Source organism: Scomber scombrus, chromosome 10 (genome assembly GCF_963691925.1).
Source record: "Scomber scombrus chromosome 10, fScoSco1.1, whole genome shotgun sequence".
NCBI classification, from domain to species: domain Eukaryota; kingdom Metazoa; phylum Chordata; class Actinopteri; order Scombriformes; family Scombridae; genus Scomber; species Scomber scombrus.
This window is the reverse complement of record NC_084979.1, coordinates 17997575-18016035: the sequence shown is the minus strand read 5'-3', so window position 1 is coordinate 18016035 and position 18461 is coordinate 17997575. Positions and strand designations below refer to the sequence as shown.

The window sequence follows — 18461 nt, the reverse complement described above, 5'->3', positions numbered from 1 at the left end:
TGCATTCTATTGCAGAGTAAGATAAGATTTTATTAATTTAGATTTTGAATGTGACTGTGCTTTTTCTCATGCATCTGTCTGTGTGCCTGTGATTTTGCAGTGCACGTGTGTGTTTTGGTGTAGCTCTGTCTGTGTGTGTGTGTGTGTGTGTGTGTGTGTGTGTGTGTGTGTGTGTGTGTGTGTGTGTGTGTGTATGTGTGTGTGTTTGTGTATGTGTATTTGTGCTGATCTCTGCCCTATTAGTGAGCAGTCAGCAGTCAGTTAGACAGCTGACACACATCCTGCGGCCAGGAGCCTGCCCAACAAACCAACAAAACTCTAAACCCTTCAAAACAACCCAAAGATGGATTGAGAGATTAAGATTCCTCATCTCTGAGCAGCTTTCACACGTTCCAAAATGCCCCTGGTATTAGAGCGCAAACTGCAAATATGACCCAGAAAACCCCTGGGTGTGTACAGCTGCAAATGCAGCCAAAACACATATGCTGTTTTTGCTAGTCAGGCTGCTTAAATCTATTCTGAAGAGACACACATATTGTATGTGCCATTTTAAGCTGAACTAGTAGATTGATTCACATGTTGGTGCACATTTGCTGATTCATTACCAAACCTTTTTGGGCAGTGGTTCTTAACCTGGGGGTTGGGAACCCTTAAGGGGTTGCAAGATAAATCTGAGAGGTCACATCATGATCAGTACAATATAAAAACAGAAAGAAATATTTCAAATACACACAGTTTGTTTCATTTCCCTCTAATCTTTGCTATTTTCCTCTAAATTAATGGCAAATGTTACCTCTTCAAATCTCTAAAAAGGACTTTGTTGATGGAAGTAAAACAAATTGTATTGTCAGCAACTAGACATTGGGTTAAAGACAATACAAAGTTTGAGGGCACAGAGTTTCATATTGATCAGTGGAGTGAACACATCACAATGATATTTTTTGGGGTTTTCTTTCTCCCAAACACTACAAACACGGTCAGGTTAGAAAGGTTAAATGGTTTGATTTAGATGTTCAAGTTGGTTTAGTATTATGTAAATTCAGTTTTAAGGTGTTTTTTTAATCTCCATAACTGCTGCAATACTTGAGTGAAAGTGGTGAAATGATAGTTCTGTAACTGCACTTGTAGAATTAATGGTAACAGTGCTGTAAAATGTCAGTCAGATAAGGATACAGCTCTGACCAAAGCTGTCTGCCCTCTGGCGGTTTCAAACTACATTGAGCCAGGATTTAGAATCGTAAGTAACAGGCTCTGTACCTCTCAGAAATCCTTTGGAAAGGCAGCCAAATGTGGAGCAAGTGGATTTAGTGGATTCAACGATGTAGCACACACCACTGATTGCAGTGATTGAGTCCTGGTCTTCACGGTCTTGCTCTTTACAGTGGAGATCTATGTAGGCTTCACTGCCCTCCCTGCTCACTCTGCACTTTTCTCCGCCTTCAAGTGACAAGAAACATGGACTCTCAAGCTTTCTGGGCCCCGATACCCACAAACCCTGGGCCAAACTGACTGGAGTAGAATCCTGCTTCATGTAGTGCACCAATGTTTGCAATCAAGTGCTGTGAGAGAGGGCACAACAGGCAATTTAGGAATGATTAAAAGCCACTAAATCACCCTGTCACTGTACCATATACGAATGTGCTGTAAATCTGTCTGTGCTTGCTTGTTTCTTGCTGCGTTTTTCCTGCAAAGTTGCCTTTCATCACAGCAGCTCGCTTGAACAAGCAGCCATAACTCACTGAAAGTGGCCACCAGATGGAGAACATGATTTCCTGTCTAAATTAATGGGATAGATTGAACACCAGAGTTGGCATCGAACAAGTAAACATTACATGCACACCCCAGAAACTTGCATCAGTGTCTCTATCATTCTTGCATACAGATTTTCCATCGCTCTATCCTTCCCCCTCCTCCTCTTGTTTTTCCTCTACCAGAGAAAAGAAACTGCACTCACATTCCCATTTTCCATCATATAAATACATGAAATACAAAGATAAAGAGACAGTCCAAACTCTGGTGCGCTGTCACTGTGATGCAGGTGTGTGACTTTGCAGTAGCAAAGTCAGGACATAGTCACAATGTTAACTCAGCTCCCTGGAGTGAGGGTGAGGGGGGGAGATCTCTGTACCTGATGCTGCACAGAGATACATTGCACCAGCCTGACTGTCATTAACTGTTCCTGTATGACACCCACCCCCACCCCACCTTGTGACTCCAGTGGTTCTTCCTGTTATAAACTTTCAGAGGTTGTGCATCCGGACTGATGCTCAGAGGACTAAAACTAAATGATAGAAAGTGCACCAACCTGCAGAGAAGAGCTACAGATGAACAGAGCTAAGAGCTACTGAAAACCTTAAGATTAACACTGATTAGAAAGGGCATATTCCATTATTTAATTTAATCTGAGAAAATTGTGATAGAGTTGGTGGATGTATTGTGAAACTAATAAGGAACCATATTATATGACCTTTTGAAGAGGAGGAAAAAGTTATCTAAGAAAGCCAGGCAGCTGTTTACATCTTACTTTTAGCAACTCCCTGCTACATGACGTGACCATTGCAAATGTTACCCTGCACTGCTCTCTGCTGGTACATCCAAGCCTCTCTGGAAAGAGGAAGATGGCAATAATATGTGAGTATTTGCTAAAAAGCAGTCATAGCAAAAAACTTTCTTTTTCACATATAGATATACAGCTTCTGGCTTTGCTTCTACATTAGTTATTGTGCTATAAGTGACTTTGTTTTCACCTTCAAAACTATCAGGCCTTCACTGGTCATCTGACTCCTCTTGATATGGCACATTAAACATCTCTCCTCCTGTCCAACAGCTGCAGCCAGACATTCCCACCTCTCCCCAGCATGACTCACCATGTGCTACTCACACATGCATGGCAATAGGAGAGACCAAGATAGACATAAACAAACACACAGATGCACATGCACACACTCCCTGGTTTTAGGAGGTGACATTCGCCAGGCTGCTCGCCAAATCACTAGGCAAGCCAGGGTGGTCACAGCCGACCGCACAAGGGCGCAATTAACTTTGGGAGCCTCCTGACAGCTCTATTACTGTATGTATTTATTTGTGAGAGTGCTGAAAAAATTGAACATTGCTGTTCAAAGTTTGCACATCAAATTAACTCTCATTGAAGGAAAAAAAAACAGCCTTGTTTTAAAAGAATGTTTCCAGACATGTGTGGTTTGGTGTGTGCATTGTTACGTCAGGATTGTCATCTGGTCAGATAGGCAGGTGTCCCTTTCAATGTCACAGACTCTCTGAGGCTCAGAGCTGACAGGAGGAGCCCAGACTTCATTAGTAGTTCGATTAACATTTCCCAGACAACATCTGGAGGATACACCGGCCACCTAGTTGCTATTATACACCTCTTGACTTTCCCTGTCCTCAGAATAGCTGCAAAAACTATGTAACTGCAGTCTAATGACTCCATATTCGACTTGTACTCAATGTGAACTGCATTAAAGAGTGTAATTGAATACGGTTGGGCAAAGTACCCAGGAGCAACTTAAAAACAATCGTTAAATGTAGCTTTGGACTTTATATCAATCAGTTGGCAGTCTGTTTGATACATTTGCACATTATTCCCCATCCTTCCCCCTACTTTATGTTCAAATCTTATCAACAGCTTTTTCTCTGTGTCTTATGGCTTTCTCATCAATACCTTATCTGTCTCTTGTGGCCTTCTCTCACTATTGCATGGAAACTCATCTTTACAAGATTGATCTCAGCCGAACCGAGAGCTGCAGCACTATTGCCACTCGGTGTAGCACTGGAGGCAGACAGGTGTTTGCAAAATTGTGGGTAGAAACACAATGTGTTGACACTGATATATTCACTAGGGATCACGGAAATATGAGAAAAGAAATGAGGAAAACAACTCTATTTATTATCAGCTGACCCAGCCACAGCCAAAGGCAGCCTCCTCACATCACAATGGAATATTTTCTCCACCGAGTCAGTTGACAGGAGGGCCTGTCTCTTTGTGGTTTTCTTGATTGAGTATTTTTTTCTTGTGTTGTATTTATTTATTTCATCACAGAAACAAAAACTTATCATGAGCATAAGGCAAGAGGGGCTGATTTTGTGGTTGATGGGAAACTAAAGAGAGCTAAAAGACACACTGACAGGTGACATGATTTTCATATAGAAAAGATACAGCTACTGTGTAATCTGAAGTTGTTGAACCTGTTTTTAGAGTTTGCCTGAGCTCCGGCAGGATTGTGGCCTTGGCTGGAAAGTTTCCAATTGTGGTCACTGACTGTTCACTGAGTTACCCATGTACACACCCATGTAGTTGACGGTAGCTATTTGAAAAATGTTGTACCTTTTACCTTCACTCTGTCTCACTGTGCCTGAACCAGCAGGCAGAGAGAACACTTTTCTCTCCATTTTCGGGTTTTAACTCTATTATTATCATTTTTACTTTGGTTGATTTTAATCAATCATAATAAAGCTTGCTATCATTCATATGCCTCTGTAATACCACCATTTTCACAAGAAGGCATTTCCAGTTTAAGCTAAATAAACATTTTCTTTTGGAAAAGCAATTACAGATAGAACCTGGTCTTCCTATGTAATACAGCTTCCACGTGTGTGTGTGTGTGTGTGTGTGTGTGTGTGTGTGTGTGTGTGTGTGTGTGTGTGTGTCAATTGTGTTATTAAAAGTGTTTATAGTTTGCAATTCAGTTCAGTCATTCCTTCACAGCCTAATTGAATACAATCTGCATTTTGACTTCAGTTTTTATTTAAAATCATTTAAAACCTTAAATATATTTTTTCCAGTTTGAACTGATGTGTGCAAAGGCTAGTTTAATTTGGTTTTTGATGCATTAATATTGAGATATACAGTATGTTGTACACTGATATTTTCAGCCATATTGCCCAGCTTTACCACATATAATTTCTTTTTATAAATTTAGTAAATTAAGGTCGTGAATACAAACTTGTTTCAGTCTTAACATTTACTGTAAGTGAATACCTTTTCAAGATTGCTGTATTGCACGTCCATGTGAAGATTGTAGATACGTTTGTAACATTTCCACACTCTGTCAATCAATGGGAGGTAACTGTATCATGCCTCTTTTTCTACTTTATATAACATTTCTGGTCCTAAATAAAGTCCTCACATAAAACTGACTGACGCAAGAAACTGTCAGCAGCAATTACAGCCTGGTGTAGCTGACTTAAGGTCATTAAGTCATTATTCTCTGATGTCAGCTCTATTTATCAGGCTTATCAGAAAATAAACCAAAGTTCAATATGCTGTGTTATATAACATGTTGTTGGCCTGGTTGGTCAGAAATAGGCTAGACTTTGTTGAACTCACATGATCAACAGATCATAATAATCAAGAATGAAAAAATAATCATTGATGTGTTTTTTTCCCTGAGAAACCCCACCAACAAATAACAACAACAAACATAAAAAATAATTGTATGGTCCCATCTGGACTAAGGCGACTCTTGAATTCAATTGAAGGAACCATGTACAGTATATGATTTGGTTAAATGGTAATGTTCCTCCCAAACACTAGTGGCACTAGGACATGGTAAAGGCCAGCTGGGCACTGCTTTATTTAAGGTCATGCCAGTCATCATAGGTGCTCAGGAGAGAAAGTGCTATTTTTTGTTGTTGTTTCATTCTTTAATTTATGTTAAAGGATGCAGACAATGCACACTATGACATTTGGTAAGAAAATAAATACATAATTTTATCAACTGCAAAAGATTTAATAGCCTAACGTTTATTGAGTACACGTCTAAATAATTAGACCCATTAGCAGCCAGTAGTGGTTAAAGTTTAGGGCATAGTCACTACATCAGTTGAAAAAGAAACAACAGAAATATCTGGTACTTGCCAACTTGTGTTTCACTGTCTTTCATCATCATTTCTTGTCATTGTTCTTCTCACAATAGCTGCCTTTGTTCGGAAGTAATGAAACACTGAACAACTACAGTACATCAAAATCACTTTGAGTTATTTGACCTGAACCAAAGGACTGTGAAAAGAGAGAATAAAAAACATATTCAATCAAAGTTATATAACCTTTATTTCAACTCAGAAATACATTGAGGTAGACCTCATGAAAAAACAAATAATAGATCCAAGGTATCAAAAGAGACACAAATAAGTGACAAAAAGTTAAGAAATAATTAAAAGCCAAAATAGTAAAATAATGAAAGTTTAAGAGCAAATAAAAACGGTTACAATTGAAAACAAATGAATCATCTACAACAAGAACCTGGAAGTGAAATAGGAAGAAATTAAAATATTTAAATGCCCTAAAGATAAAAACGAGATTGTTCTGCATATTATTTCAGGTTGCAGGTGTAAAATAAGAAACATTGGGTTTTCCAAACTCAGCAAAAACAGCTGGCACCTGCAATGTAATCAGTCATTTGATTATCCATTAAAATACAGCAATGATCTGCAGTAAGGGGATAAACACTAGTGAGGGCTTTATAAATAAATAAAATATAGTGTTTATTATGACTATAAAAGAGAGAACCACCCAATGGTAGCACACAGCTCACTTTGATGAGTGTCATAATTGGGATCACCGGTAATAAGTGACAAACAGCATCTAGGGGCTTCAGAGTCGCAACTGAAGTGTGTAGGTAAAAAATGTCATCATAATCCAGGACTGATACAAAAAAGTAAACATCCTTCTACAATGCAGAGGAAACCATGATTCAAACATGAATACAATTTGTTGTCTTAATTTGCACAATATTTAAAGTTTTTTAAAGATATATAAAGTTGACTATTGACATGGAGTTTACATGATTATATGAGAACGCGAAAGACGTTCTTCCTTTATTTCCATTGACAACTCCAACACTATTACATGTTGTAATTTTTCATTAAATTTTACATTGTTCCTATAATAATTAATTAATTATTATTGTTTCACTCCTCACCACTGACCTACTGTATTTAAATCAAGCAAGTCGTTGGGAATATCATACGAGTAGTGTTCGTTTGATAGTTAATATAAAGATGAAATGACATGCCCTGCAGACAGTCAATGCTGTTTTTGGAAACAGACTTGCTCCATGTGAGTGTTACCAAAGTTACTAAACAGGCTGAAGATAACTTAATAAGGTAAAGGTCATACACAGCTGCCAGGGGAAGGGTCGGTGATACGGGTTGATCTGGATTTGAACAGATGATGTTACGTAACACAGGTCAGGCCAGCCTCTACTTCGAGAAACAAGCCCTCACGTTGTTTTGCGGTATGTTACAAGACATTACGGTAAGAGCGTGTGTGAACTGAAGTCAATGCAATAGCGACGCTCCGTTGAACGTGATTGCACATCCAGTCAATAAATCAGTCAGTAGGCTAAAGCAGCCAGTAAAAAAAAAACAAAAAAAAAACTACCGCCTGCAAACTGCATTACAAAGAAACATTTCAACTGTATAATTAGTCAAACTTAATAATAATGAATACATTTCCAGACCAAATGTGATTTTTAAGCACCAAAATGACAGACTGCCATTGTGATTGATTGTTCCCACAGACCAGTTTCACTTCAGAATGACAGCAGACCACTTCAATGTGTCACTAAGACCATATCAGGACAGTCTGGATGTCAAAATTTGAAGTGCTCTAAAATGTGTAAAGGCATTTTCATTTACAGGTAGGTAATTTTCACTGTCACTGTGATGCTTTACATCATATGTCTGGGTAACAGAGATCACCCAAGAGAAAACTGTTTGCCGAAAAGGAAAAATTAGGAAACTTGAAACATTTAAGTGGTAATAAAGAGTGATTACGTTTGTGTTTCTGTCTTGCACTCTTGAAATTATTCTTTTGTGTGTGTTTCCAGCAGACTATTGAATCACACTGAAGTAAATGCTGAGTGCATATCTAAATAGGCCCAGTTTCATGTAGGCATATTGCTAACTTTTAATCACTGTTCTTCTTTGTGAACACTAAGGTTTTTTTTTTTATTCCAATATGTGTTTATTGATATCACCCAGTAAACTTATTTTTTTTTAACTAATGTATTTCAGTTGAACTTTGAATTCACAATGCAAAAAATGTTTTCCTGTTTGGTTATTGTCATGAAGGTGAGCACCAGTCAGACAACCAAGACAGACTGGCACAGTTCAATTATTTATTGCTGAAGAGTGATGATGAGGATGAAAAGGGATTTAAGCCTTTCATGCATGAATTATGATAACCTATTGCTTTTTATCTTCAAATTCTGTCCCACAACGCCTGCAAAGGCCACTAAAAATACTACTATCTCATCATTTAAAGGCAATATGGAACTAGTATGATATGCAGACTTTATCCCAGTCTAATCCATCCTGTTTGTCCACTCAGCGCCTTAAAGCAGCTTGTGTTATGACACTGTGCATTGCCCCCTCCCTAAAAAATTAAAACAACAACAACAACAAAATCCTTAACAAAGACAAAAAAGACTCACCTAATTTGTCATTGGAAGCCCAAATCCAGGAGGCTTTGCCATGGAACACACTGCACAGTTATTGGCCAAATTGAACACAAAAACTTTAAACCCATGTTCTCCATTAGTTCATATAGCTTCCAATATTTTCAGTAAGTCCTGCAAAGACTGCTTTAATTTCTGTTAACACTTACTGAACAACAAATATTTATAAATTTAAACTATTTCAAAACGAAGCATTTGTTATTGTGGTAAATGTTTAAACCAGCCCTGATGAAAAAAGTGAATTATGTGCTATGACATACTGGTGTGGGTAAGCTAATTTCAATTGGTGTCTAAGATCCCCTTCATCTCTCTCTCTCTTTTTCTGCGTGATTGTTCTGTATATCTCAGTTCAGATCCCAAACCTCGAGTCCACTATGCATCAGCCCAAACATTTCTCAATTCCCGCTCTATCACCACTGCCTCACCACACCGTTCCCCATTTAATCATCTATTAGCCTTCATTCACCTCACCTGCATTTACCTTATAAATCAATTAGCATATATACCTGTCTGTTGTTAGAATTTGCCAGGGTGGTTTACCTGTTTGTAGAAGAAAATGTAATAGCTAAAACTTTTAGTTTTCCTTTATCCTAATTTTGTCTTTTCTGTGTCCTGATTAAGTCCTGCATTTTTGTCACATTAAGCTCTGTGCTAAGACAAAGTATTTTACACTGATTAACAGATCTCAGTGTAAACTCTTTGAGCTACTTATGTAGGAAGATAGCTTTGGAAAGGCTTTCTTGAATTTACATGCAAATTAAATCTACAAGACTTCAAGTGTTGAAGGGATAAGCAAAATGGAACACTGGCAGATTCTGATTGTGTTGTTAATTAGCCTGTCCAGGATTTCCTGAGTTTTGTTAACATTTGTTTTCACTCGGACTTCTTGATTAGCTCAGACCACAACCCGCTGTTATAGGCTGGCCTTAATGAAAGGATAAGTAAGTATAAGTAAGTATACGACTTTGCTCTGAATGTTTATCTTCAGAAAGGATTTCATGACTGCTGTGAACTCTCTCTGCTGCACAGTGAAATGCTCATCATCACCATCTGTTTTCCGCTGAAGCTTAAGTACAGATTATTTTCTTCAAAGTGGAACCTTAGTGAAGTTTTTTTCAACAAAAGATTTATTCTACTACTGTTTTACCTTATTCTTATCTGCTGCCTTGTGTGTTTGAGTCACAAAGGATCACCAAATGCCTATTGAACAACCCTGAATGTAAAGAAATGCATTATTTATTTTGCTACAATACAAAATCTATGTCATATGTTTAATGACAATATAAAGTGTGAATTTATAAAGGCAAAAATCAAGCATACTGCCAGTGAGAAGGGCCCCCGCCTATGTCGACAACTTGCACATAAATGCTGTGCCAACCTCAGGAGAAGTTGGGGCTCTCATCTAATAGGCTCTGCCTACACTCAATTAATCTGGACACACATATTGTATCGCACCTTGTATTTCATGTTGGGCTCCACCCTTTAGGAATCTCGCTATTGGGATAAGTGTTTAAGCTGCACTGCACTATAAATGCAACCAAGAGCGTGTGAATCACAGAGGGCAAAAAAGCATCCCACAGATAAAAACAGACAAATGAGAACAACCAAGACCAAGTTGGTGCTCCCACTGACAACCCTCTGTGGAGGCCGTTTTAAGATGACAACCCCTGGAGGTATGGTCCCTAACACCACCAAGTGGGTCCCGGCCAGATGCCACATAGACTACGCTTTCTTACACTAGCACTAGCACCATGAAAAACTCCATCAAATTCACCACAAGGTTATGTAATGCTGATTGATTCAATTAATAAATGTTTGATTATTTTGACTGTGAGGTTATATTGCCTGAGTGACACAGTGAGGCGGCCTGCTGTCATTCTGAAGTGAAATTGGTCTGTAAGAACTGGAAGTTTCTCAGTGACAGTCTGACTGACTGACTCACAGACAGATAGACTGAATGATTGACTGACACTTTACTTCACTAATACGTTGACTGAACGTGAAATCACGTTCACCGCAACGTGAACACTTTTACCGTAATGGCGAGAATATGGTTACAACCAAAACAACACAGTTGTTGTTTTAACAGCGTCTCGCATTATGTTTTTTTCTGTGGTACCGCCTCCATACAAGATACTTATCAGTGCAAAGTTGTCGACTACAGTCGACAGAAGTGTTCAAGGAGGAAACATGGGTTACTTTCCAGACTTTTCCATCGAAACCTGGACTTTAATAGTGATTTCCATCACTCTCATCGCAGTGTACGTATTTTTACCTGTCTTTTGAAATGCTGCAAATTTAAAAAACAAAATGAACAAGTTCCATCTGTAGCTTAGATGATCGAGGACAGACATGATTAAACTGGCGATTTACTTTACTGACAGATAGTCCTCTCTAAGTGGAGACTGCGTGGAAATATACTTTCTGAAAGCAGTAAGTGAGTCACTGCGCACCGGAAGCCAGGGGCGGATTTAGTCATTTGGGGGCCCCAGGGAAACTCAGGCCAGGGGCTCCCCTCATGACTTATTCTCACCCTTTTTCTGACTGAGAATGTTTTTGCAGTGGTGAAAGATGTAGATCTTTTTTCTTAAGTACAACTGTTACCAAAATGTAAACACACTGTTTTACAGTCCTCCAATAAGAATATGGGGAATTTTTGACAAAAACAAGGTTCTCTCAAAATTACTTCTGCCATGTAACTGAATTGTGTTTCAGTGTGACCAGTGCATTAAGGCATTTTTAAAGCATGTTTAGTACATTTAGGCTAGCCAGTGTGAATGATCTCATGAGCACAAACATATTCCATGTGATATTTTTTTATAAAGTAAATTATACAAACAAAAAGGTCACTGTTAAGTAAATATCAAATTTAACCCATGGTCACATAGTGTTTTAATATTCTTAATTATTCAGTTATGCCACTTTCTTCTGAAAATTAATCCTGCGATGTCTGTCCCTGCAGTATTTTCCAATCGTCTAGTCTCACCACACAGACAGTCGTCCAAATCTCAAACACATCATCTATGTTTCTATATCTGTGGCTGTAACAATGTCATCTGATATTTTATCTTGCACTGCACTGGTAGTGTTTATGTTAATCTAATGGGATTATTTGTGTTGTGTTGAAAGTGTTATGGAAATGTTACATGGTCTGACCTAGCAAGATTGCCATTGTGACTTTTACATAAAGAAGTAACTCAGGCACTTATTCATACATAAAACCTAAAAGGAGTTTCTGCCTGTACAACCCCTCACAGTTTCTTTTGGTTACACCTATGCTTTTTGAGTAACATAAGATTTTATGATCCTAAAAAGTTTCAAATATCTGAACCGTTTCTGCTATCAATCTTGTTGTCAGCATGTTTCAAAAATATTCAAGCTGACCGCTGCTGCTTGATGAAACTGCTTATAACAGCCCTCTCAAACCTACAGGGGGTCATAATTTAATAGAAAAGATTTGGTTTGGAGTGTCACCTTACTATCATTGGAGAAAGAATGAACACCCTCTGCATATAAAGCTGCATTGTATTCAAAATACGGCTCACTGAACTAGCTTCACTCTGATCAAAATTATATAAAGGCTGTAAAACATGTGTCACATATTGATTGGCCTGAATGATTACTATTGTAGTTTTACAGTGGAGGTTTTTTTTTTTTTTTTACATTAATAATTTTTAAAAAAGGTAATACAAGAGAAAATCTTTACAAAAAAAGCAGATTTTTTTCAGATTCAGCTTTATTTATCCCCGAGGGGCAATTCAGTTTCTACAAGCCCAACCTCACATAAACAAACAGTAATCAACAACATTCGTTCCTACACAACAATATCAAAGGAGGCGATAAATGACCAGTGGGGAAATAAAATACAATACTACACCAATACCATACTAATACAGCTGAATAAAGAACAGCTGAATATTGAGAATATTGCACAAGAGTGTTGCTCTGAATAGAGTAAAGTGCAAAGTGAAGTGCCAGGGTTTTTGCACATAAAATATACATAAATATATATGTGTGTGTATATATATATATATATATATATATATATATATATATATACATACATACATACATACATACATACATACATACATACATACATACATACATACATATATACACATACTGTATAAAGGCCCTAAGGGTTAGTGCAACCCATGAAGGTAAGAAAGCCTGGAGGACACAAAAGAACAGGAGCCGAGATAAAATTACATTTGTAATAACAGGTAGAGTCTGTCTCAGTTTTCAAATCCTGTTTTAATCCTTAGATATGGCTATGCTCCATATGGATTTTTCAAGAAACTAGGCATCCCTGGACCCAAACCTTTGCCTTTTATTGGAACATTTTTGGGGCTCAGCAAGGTGAGACACATCTGTCATATTAGTACAATGATCAGCCAGGCAAGATACACTGCAATTAATGGCTCTGAGGGTTCCGATGTCTTTGTCACTCTTCTCTTTATTTTATTCCTCAGGGCATCCACAATTTTGACACAGATTGCTTTCAAAAATATGGAAAGATTTGGGGGTAAGTGTTTGTGTGTGTGTGTGTGTGTGTGTGTGTGTGTGTGTGTGTGTGTGTGTGTGTGTGTGTGTGTGTGTGTGTGTGTGTGTGTGTGTGTGTGTGTGTGTGCATATATTGCGTATTGCCTATTAATACTGCAAGAATATGTCATGCCATACATTTCCTATGTAGTGCTGCAGTTGCTACAATGTCTGCTATTGCATTTCAAGGACCTATGATGGTAGACAGCCTGTATTGGCTATTATGGACACAGCTCTGATCAAACTTGTCTTGGTTAAGGAGTGCTATACTGTCTTCACCAACAGACGGGTAAGTAAAAACACTCTATGGTCAAACTCACAAATGAATACCTCAATACCTCAATACTTATTCATTATCTGTGTGTGTGCATGTGTGTTCGTATGTGTGGTTTAGGATATAGGCCTAAATGGACCATTAAGCGATGCTCTATCAATTGTAGAAGATGAGCAGTGGAAGAGGATTCGCAGTGTACTCTCTCCATCATTCACAAGCGGACGACTGAAAGAGGTTGAATAGATAACAGCATGTTGTAATGCATACCATTCATTTTTGTCCTGCACAGATTTACATTTAAACTGATTGTTGTTTAATGAATGTATTTAATGATTTGTGTGCAATGATTGGTTATTTACTTTTGGGCAGATGTACACAATAATGTTGCAGCACTCAAGCAGTCTGATCAAGTTCCTTCAAAAGAAAGAGGTGGATGAAGTCATAGAGATTAAAGAGTAAGTAATGACATTAGATCTCAGCAGTATTCCTTTTTTTTTAATAGATAACAACACTGCTTTCAACATGGATGGTTTAACTTTTTTTTTCTTGTGTGTTGGAATTACGGTTTTCGGTTTTCTTTTCATTTTTGCAGAGTGTTTGGACCTTACAGTATGGATGTAGTGACCAGCACTGCCTTCAGTGTGGACATTGATTCCATCAACAATCCCTCTGATCCGTTTGTATTGAACATTAAGCGAATGATCAAGTTTAATTTTCTGAATCCCTGGGTTGTGCTTGTGGGTATGTCACACATGATGCTGTAACCAGAGTGTCTATCTTGTCCTCTGGAGCCATGCATTCACTGTATCTTCTTAATTCTTCTTGATTTCAGTTCTGTTTCCATTTTTGAGGGGAATTCTTGAGAAGATGGATGTGTCAGTGTTCCCTACTGAAGTGGTGGATTTCTTCTACAACTCCCTGAGGTCAATCAAATCAGAGCGGAATAAGGATGAACACAAAGTAATTCATTATAACTACAATGGATTTGTTGTTGGTTGTTGGGCAACTTTTTTTGAGGGTGCACAGTATTTCACTTGAACACAAAATGGAAAATAAAAAAAGGATTTCTACTTGTTTTTGTTTAGCAGAACCGAGTGGACTTCATGCAGTTGATGGTGGACTCTCAGATTTCAGAGAACAAGACAGAGAATACAAGCCCCCAAAAAGGTAAAGAAAGAAACCAAATGGAGAACTAAAAGTTAATTATTTTCTTTACGTGGCTTCCTTTTTTCCCCTCTTTATTATATTAAACGTACACATGCACAACCAGTGTAGTCAAAGATATCAAGGGTCCAAAACATTGTTGTTCATTATGCTTTATGGTTCATTGTTATAGTGTGTGCATTGTAAGTTTTTGTAGTCACTAGCAATTAGAAGTTGGAATTTGAACAGAAGTAGAAGTAACCTTTAAATGTTTTCTTACAAATCTTTTCATATGAATGCCCTTTTTGTGGCCACGTTTTTGGTTAAAACAGCTGTTAACTTTTGACAAGCAGAGTCAAATTGCCAAAGAAAGAATCAGATTGAAAAGTAAAGTTAAGTGTTGGCACAATCAGTTAAGTATGGAGAATGAATGGCAGGATTTACTGTGTCTCAGAGCTCCTGAACCTCGTGAACAACTATTTAAAGTTGTTTATAAAAGTTTCATATTTATCCAGCCACTGATTTTTGTATGCATTTGTGTTGCAGGGTTAATGGACCATGAGATCCTTTCTCAGTCCATGCTCTTCATTTTCGCTGGCTATGAAACCAGTAGCACTACACTGTGCTTCACAGCCTACAACCTGGCAACCCACCCTGAAATCCAAAAGACCCTGCAAGATAAGATTGATGAAGCTTTTCCAGAAAAGGTTACTTGAGTATTTTTGTACTTTTGAGCAACTGGTTCTGTGCTACCGACTTATAACTACGTTGTGCTTTATGCCCCCCTAGTGTCGGCCCACCTATGAGGCCTTGATGGAGATGGAGTACTTGGACATGGTGGTGAATGAGTCAATGAGGCTGTACCCTATTGGTAGCCGCTTAGAAAGGATATCAAAGGCTTCGGTGGAAGTCAATGGTGTGACCATCCCCAAGGGAACTGTCGTCATGGTACCACTTTACACTCTCCACCGTGACCCTGATTCATGGCCTGAACCTGAAGCCTTCAAACCTGAAAGGTACTATACTGGCTTAATATCAGGCAAAGGTCAGATTTGACAAAAAAAATAATTTGGCTTATTAATGAAATATATTTTCTCATGTTCTTCTTTTCCAGGTTCAGCAAAGAGAACAAAGACAACATAGATCCATATGCCTTCTTACCATTTGGAGTAGGGCCAAGAAACTGTATTGGCATGCGATTTGCAATTCTGATGATGAAGTTGGCTTTGGTGGAGATCCTTCAGCATTTCAGCTTTGCCACCTGCAAGGAGACAGAAGTGAGTAGATATTTGACAGTGGATTGACAATTGAAGCTTGTAAGGTTTATTTGAAAAACATTTTTTGCTGTCCTAGATTCCAATGGAGCTGGGAAGTGACGGATTTTTGTCACCCAAGAATCCCATCAAACTGAAACTGAAGCCAAGAGAAAGTGTTGCCGATTCTACTTCAACCTAACTCTGATTGTCTGTAATGTGGAAATTCTTAATTCTAGAAATTCTTCACTTAAACTTGTTTCTTTAACAAATCAGACCACTGGTTTATGTTTCCTAAAGTAATCAAAAATAATTTATATTCTTCTAAATTGAAATTGTCTGTACTACAAGTACACTAACTAACCTCTCACCTGCAGGCATGCACACTGTATTATTTAAAATGTAGGACTAGTCAAAAAGGAGCATCTATCTGTAGTCTAGACTCCACTTATAAAATGTAAGGGCTTCTTTATTTTTCACTTGAGACCATTCAAATGATTTTGAATAATACTGTACATAATATTACTCAGCACACAGCATTTTCTCCACACATAGTGTCTCCTCTCATAGCATTTCTCCATGCGGATCGTCTAGGGTAATGCCACATAAAACACATCCTATTTACTATGCTGGGTGCAAAATCACAATTATGGATGTATTTGAAAGTAGTTCAATGTTGTGCCTTATTATTCTTGTATAGTATATATGTTCATATGAACTACCGTATAACATTACAATTTAAAATAAGTTAACAACTCAAGAACACAGTTTCATATTAAGAATACATCTTTCATACTTTCAATAAGAAATCCACATTCAACCACAGTTTTTGTATTACTCAGTTTAAATCAGATAACTGAAGCTCTCTTCTACTATGCAGACCACTGCTGATGTTATCATCCCGCTGTACTAACAGTTTAACAGATTGTGTGATTTCTTGTAATCTTTTTGATATCTTGAATATTATCTAAATGTGTGAAAGTACCATGGCTTTTATATAAATTCACATGTGGGTGTCAGCTGTTGTTGATTTTACTTTTCTTTGGTTATCTTGATTATCTCCTCTTTCATATCATGATGATGTTCTAAATAACTGTTTAAAATGATCAATCACATATTATCATGAATACTGTCATATAACAAAGATTCAATGTAGAGAGCTTATATTTTATAGTTATCCAGTTTGGCTTGTTTCCATGTTGTACATGTTTTGTGTTTGGTGCTTTTTGCTCCTCATTTCACAGGTTAGAGAGGGTGTAGCTGAGTTTGTCACAAAGTGTCCCTGAGTAGGTTGGTTTCAGGAATAGATAAAAGCAGGTCTACATTAAGAACAGACGATAATCTCATTCTCTCCCACCGGTTTTCAAAGTGACATGGTGTGTTTGATTTGTTTTGCATCAACGCACACTCACATACCATATTTCATTTATGGCAACAATGATACACCTCCAATCACATGTCATGTGTGACTTTGTAATTATCAAATAAAATGCTTTGTTTTCATTTGGAAAATAAGGGGTCTCCTTCTTTTGTCAAGCTTTTGAGAGTGGTGATGAAAATTGAATAGCCGTGATGAAAATTAACTCAAAATTGCATCATGTTACAATACATGATACAGTGCTACACATTGATAAAAAGCACCTTCCTCTTAATGAGCTACACTTTTTAAATTCTGCTAAGTTGCAATGCATCTGAAATAACTATCAATTCATGACTAAAAATAATGCAATAACATAAAACACTCACATCGTCAAATTTTCTGCATAATGAGTATGTTTACTTGTATTGATACTGTGATGAACTTTACTTGCAATTGACTACATGTACACCATTGTATTGCTCATTTTACACAAGGATCTGAATAATTCCTCCACCAACGTTAAACTGTAAACTGTGAGCATTGCCATCTGTGCCATTATATTACATCAGCTGTACCTGAAACACACTTAGCCAGAAAAACAGAGACAAGCTCTGGCATGATTATATTACTGAATAAAAAACACCAGCAGGAAGTTGTAGGCTACATAACAGATAGCACATAGAACCGGAACTAGAACCAACGCTTTGTTTTTGTGACGATAACTGCCAGTGTTTTTCATCTTCCTAATTATTATAAGAATTCCTAGTGAACATGAGACCAAACTTTGACTGAAATGTGTCAGGGCCTTTTGTGACCTGTGTTTACAGCACTTTCAATACTTAGTATTGAAGGAGAGCTCAGCAGCCTGACATCCACAGGGTTGAGAATAACAGGCTTGGAAGTGTGAGAACACTGGGAATTTCAGCAGCAATGACTGTGCCCAATTTGGAACAGATCCTTTAGCAAAACATCTTGTCTATCAGGTTTCTGTTCCCACATTGGGTCATACTGTAAGCAGGTAGTAGTCACAAAGAGACAAAAGAAGGAGAGGTAAAGACGTGAGATGGACTATTCAATTCCAGAAACTTTTCTATTCTATTTCATGAATAAGTGGCCTACTTTTATTAGTACATTCTTTTGCTTCAGAATCCCATTGTGACCTCCTTCTTGCATATTGCATGCCAAAAACAGTACTTCTTACTGCACCATTTTGTATTTCATGATCTCCAATCTATGCCCAATGAGTAACATTACTGACACAGAGTGTTCATAAAGCACTTTCCCTCACAATTTATGAATGCATCATAAATCTGACTTTACATAAAATGTTTTATCCACTAAATTCGGCAGAGGGATTTGATCGACCCACAAGAGCTACAATATCCGATCAGATTAAGCACATTAAATTG

The 18461-nt window shown here is 37.7% G+C and overlaps 1 protein-coding gene across 2 annotated transcripts; it reads left to right on the top strand.

Annotated features, from left to right (window-relative positions):
• The first annotated feature begins 10536 nt into the window (after positions 1–10536).
• On the top strand, positions 10537–17195 carry LOC133987422 (cytochrome P450 3A40-like). 2 transcript variants are annotated; one of them, XM_062426790.1, is made up of 13 exons: positions 10537–10738; positions 12746–12839; positions 12953–13005; positions 13212–13311; positions 13417–13530; positions 13666–13751; positions 13889–14037; positions 14129–14256; positions 14385–14463; positions 14986–15146; positions 15229–15455; positions 15554–15716; positions 15793–17195. In XM_062426790.1, exons 1-13 carry the CDS (start codon positions 10578–10580, stop codon positions 15892–15894), a joined length of 1617 nt encoding a protein of 538 aa, XP_062282774.1. In that variant the 5' UTR covers positions 10537–10577; the 3' UTR covers positions 15895–17195. The 2 variants fall into 2 exon arrangements, with proteins under 2 accessions (XP_062282774.1, XP_062282773.1); XM_062426789.1 differs by having other exon boundaries at positions 14382–14463.
• Positions 17196–18461: the final 1266 nt, after the last annotated feature.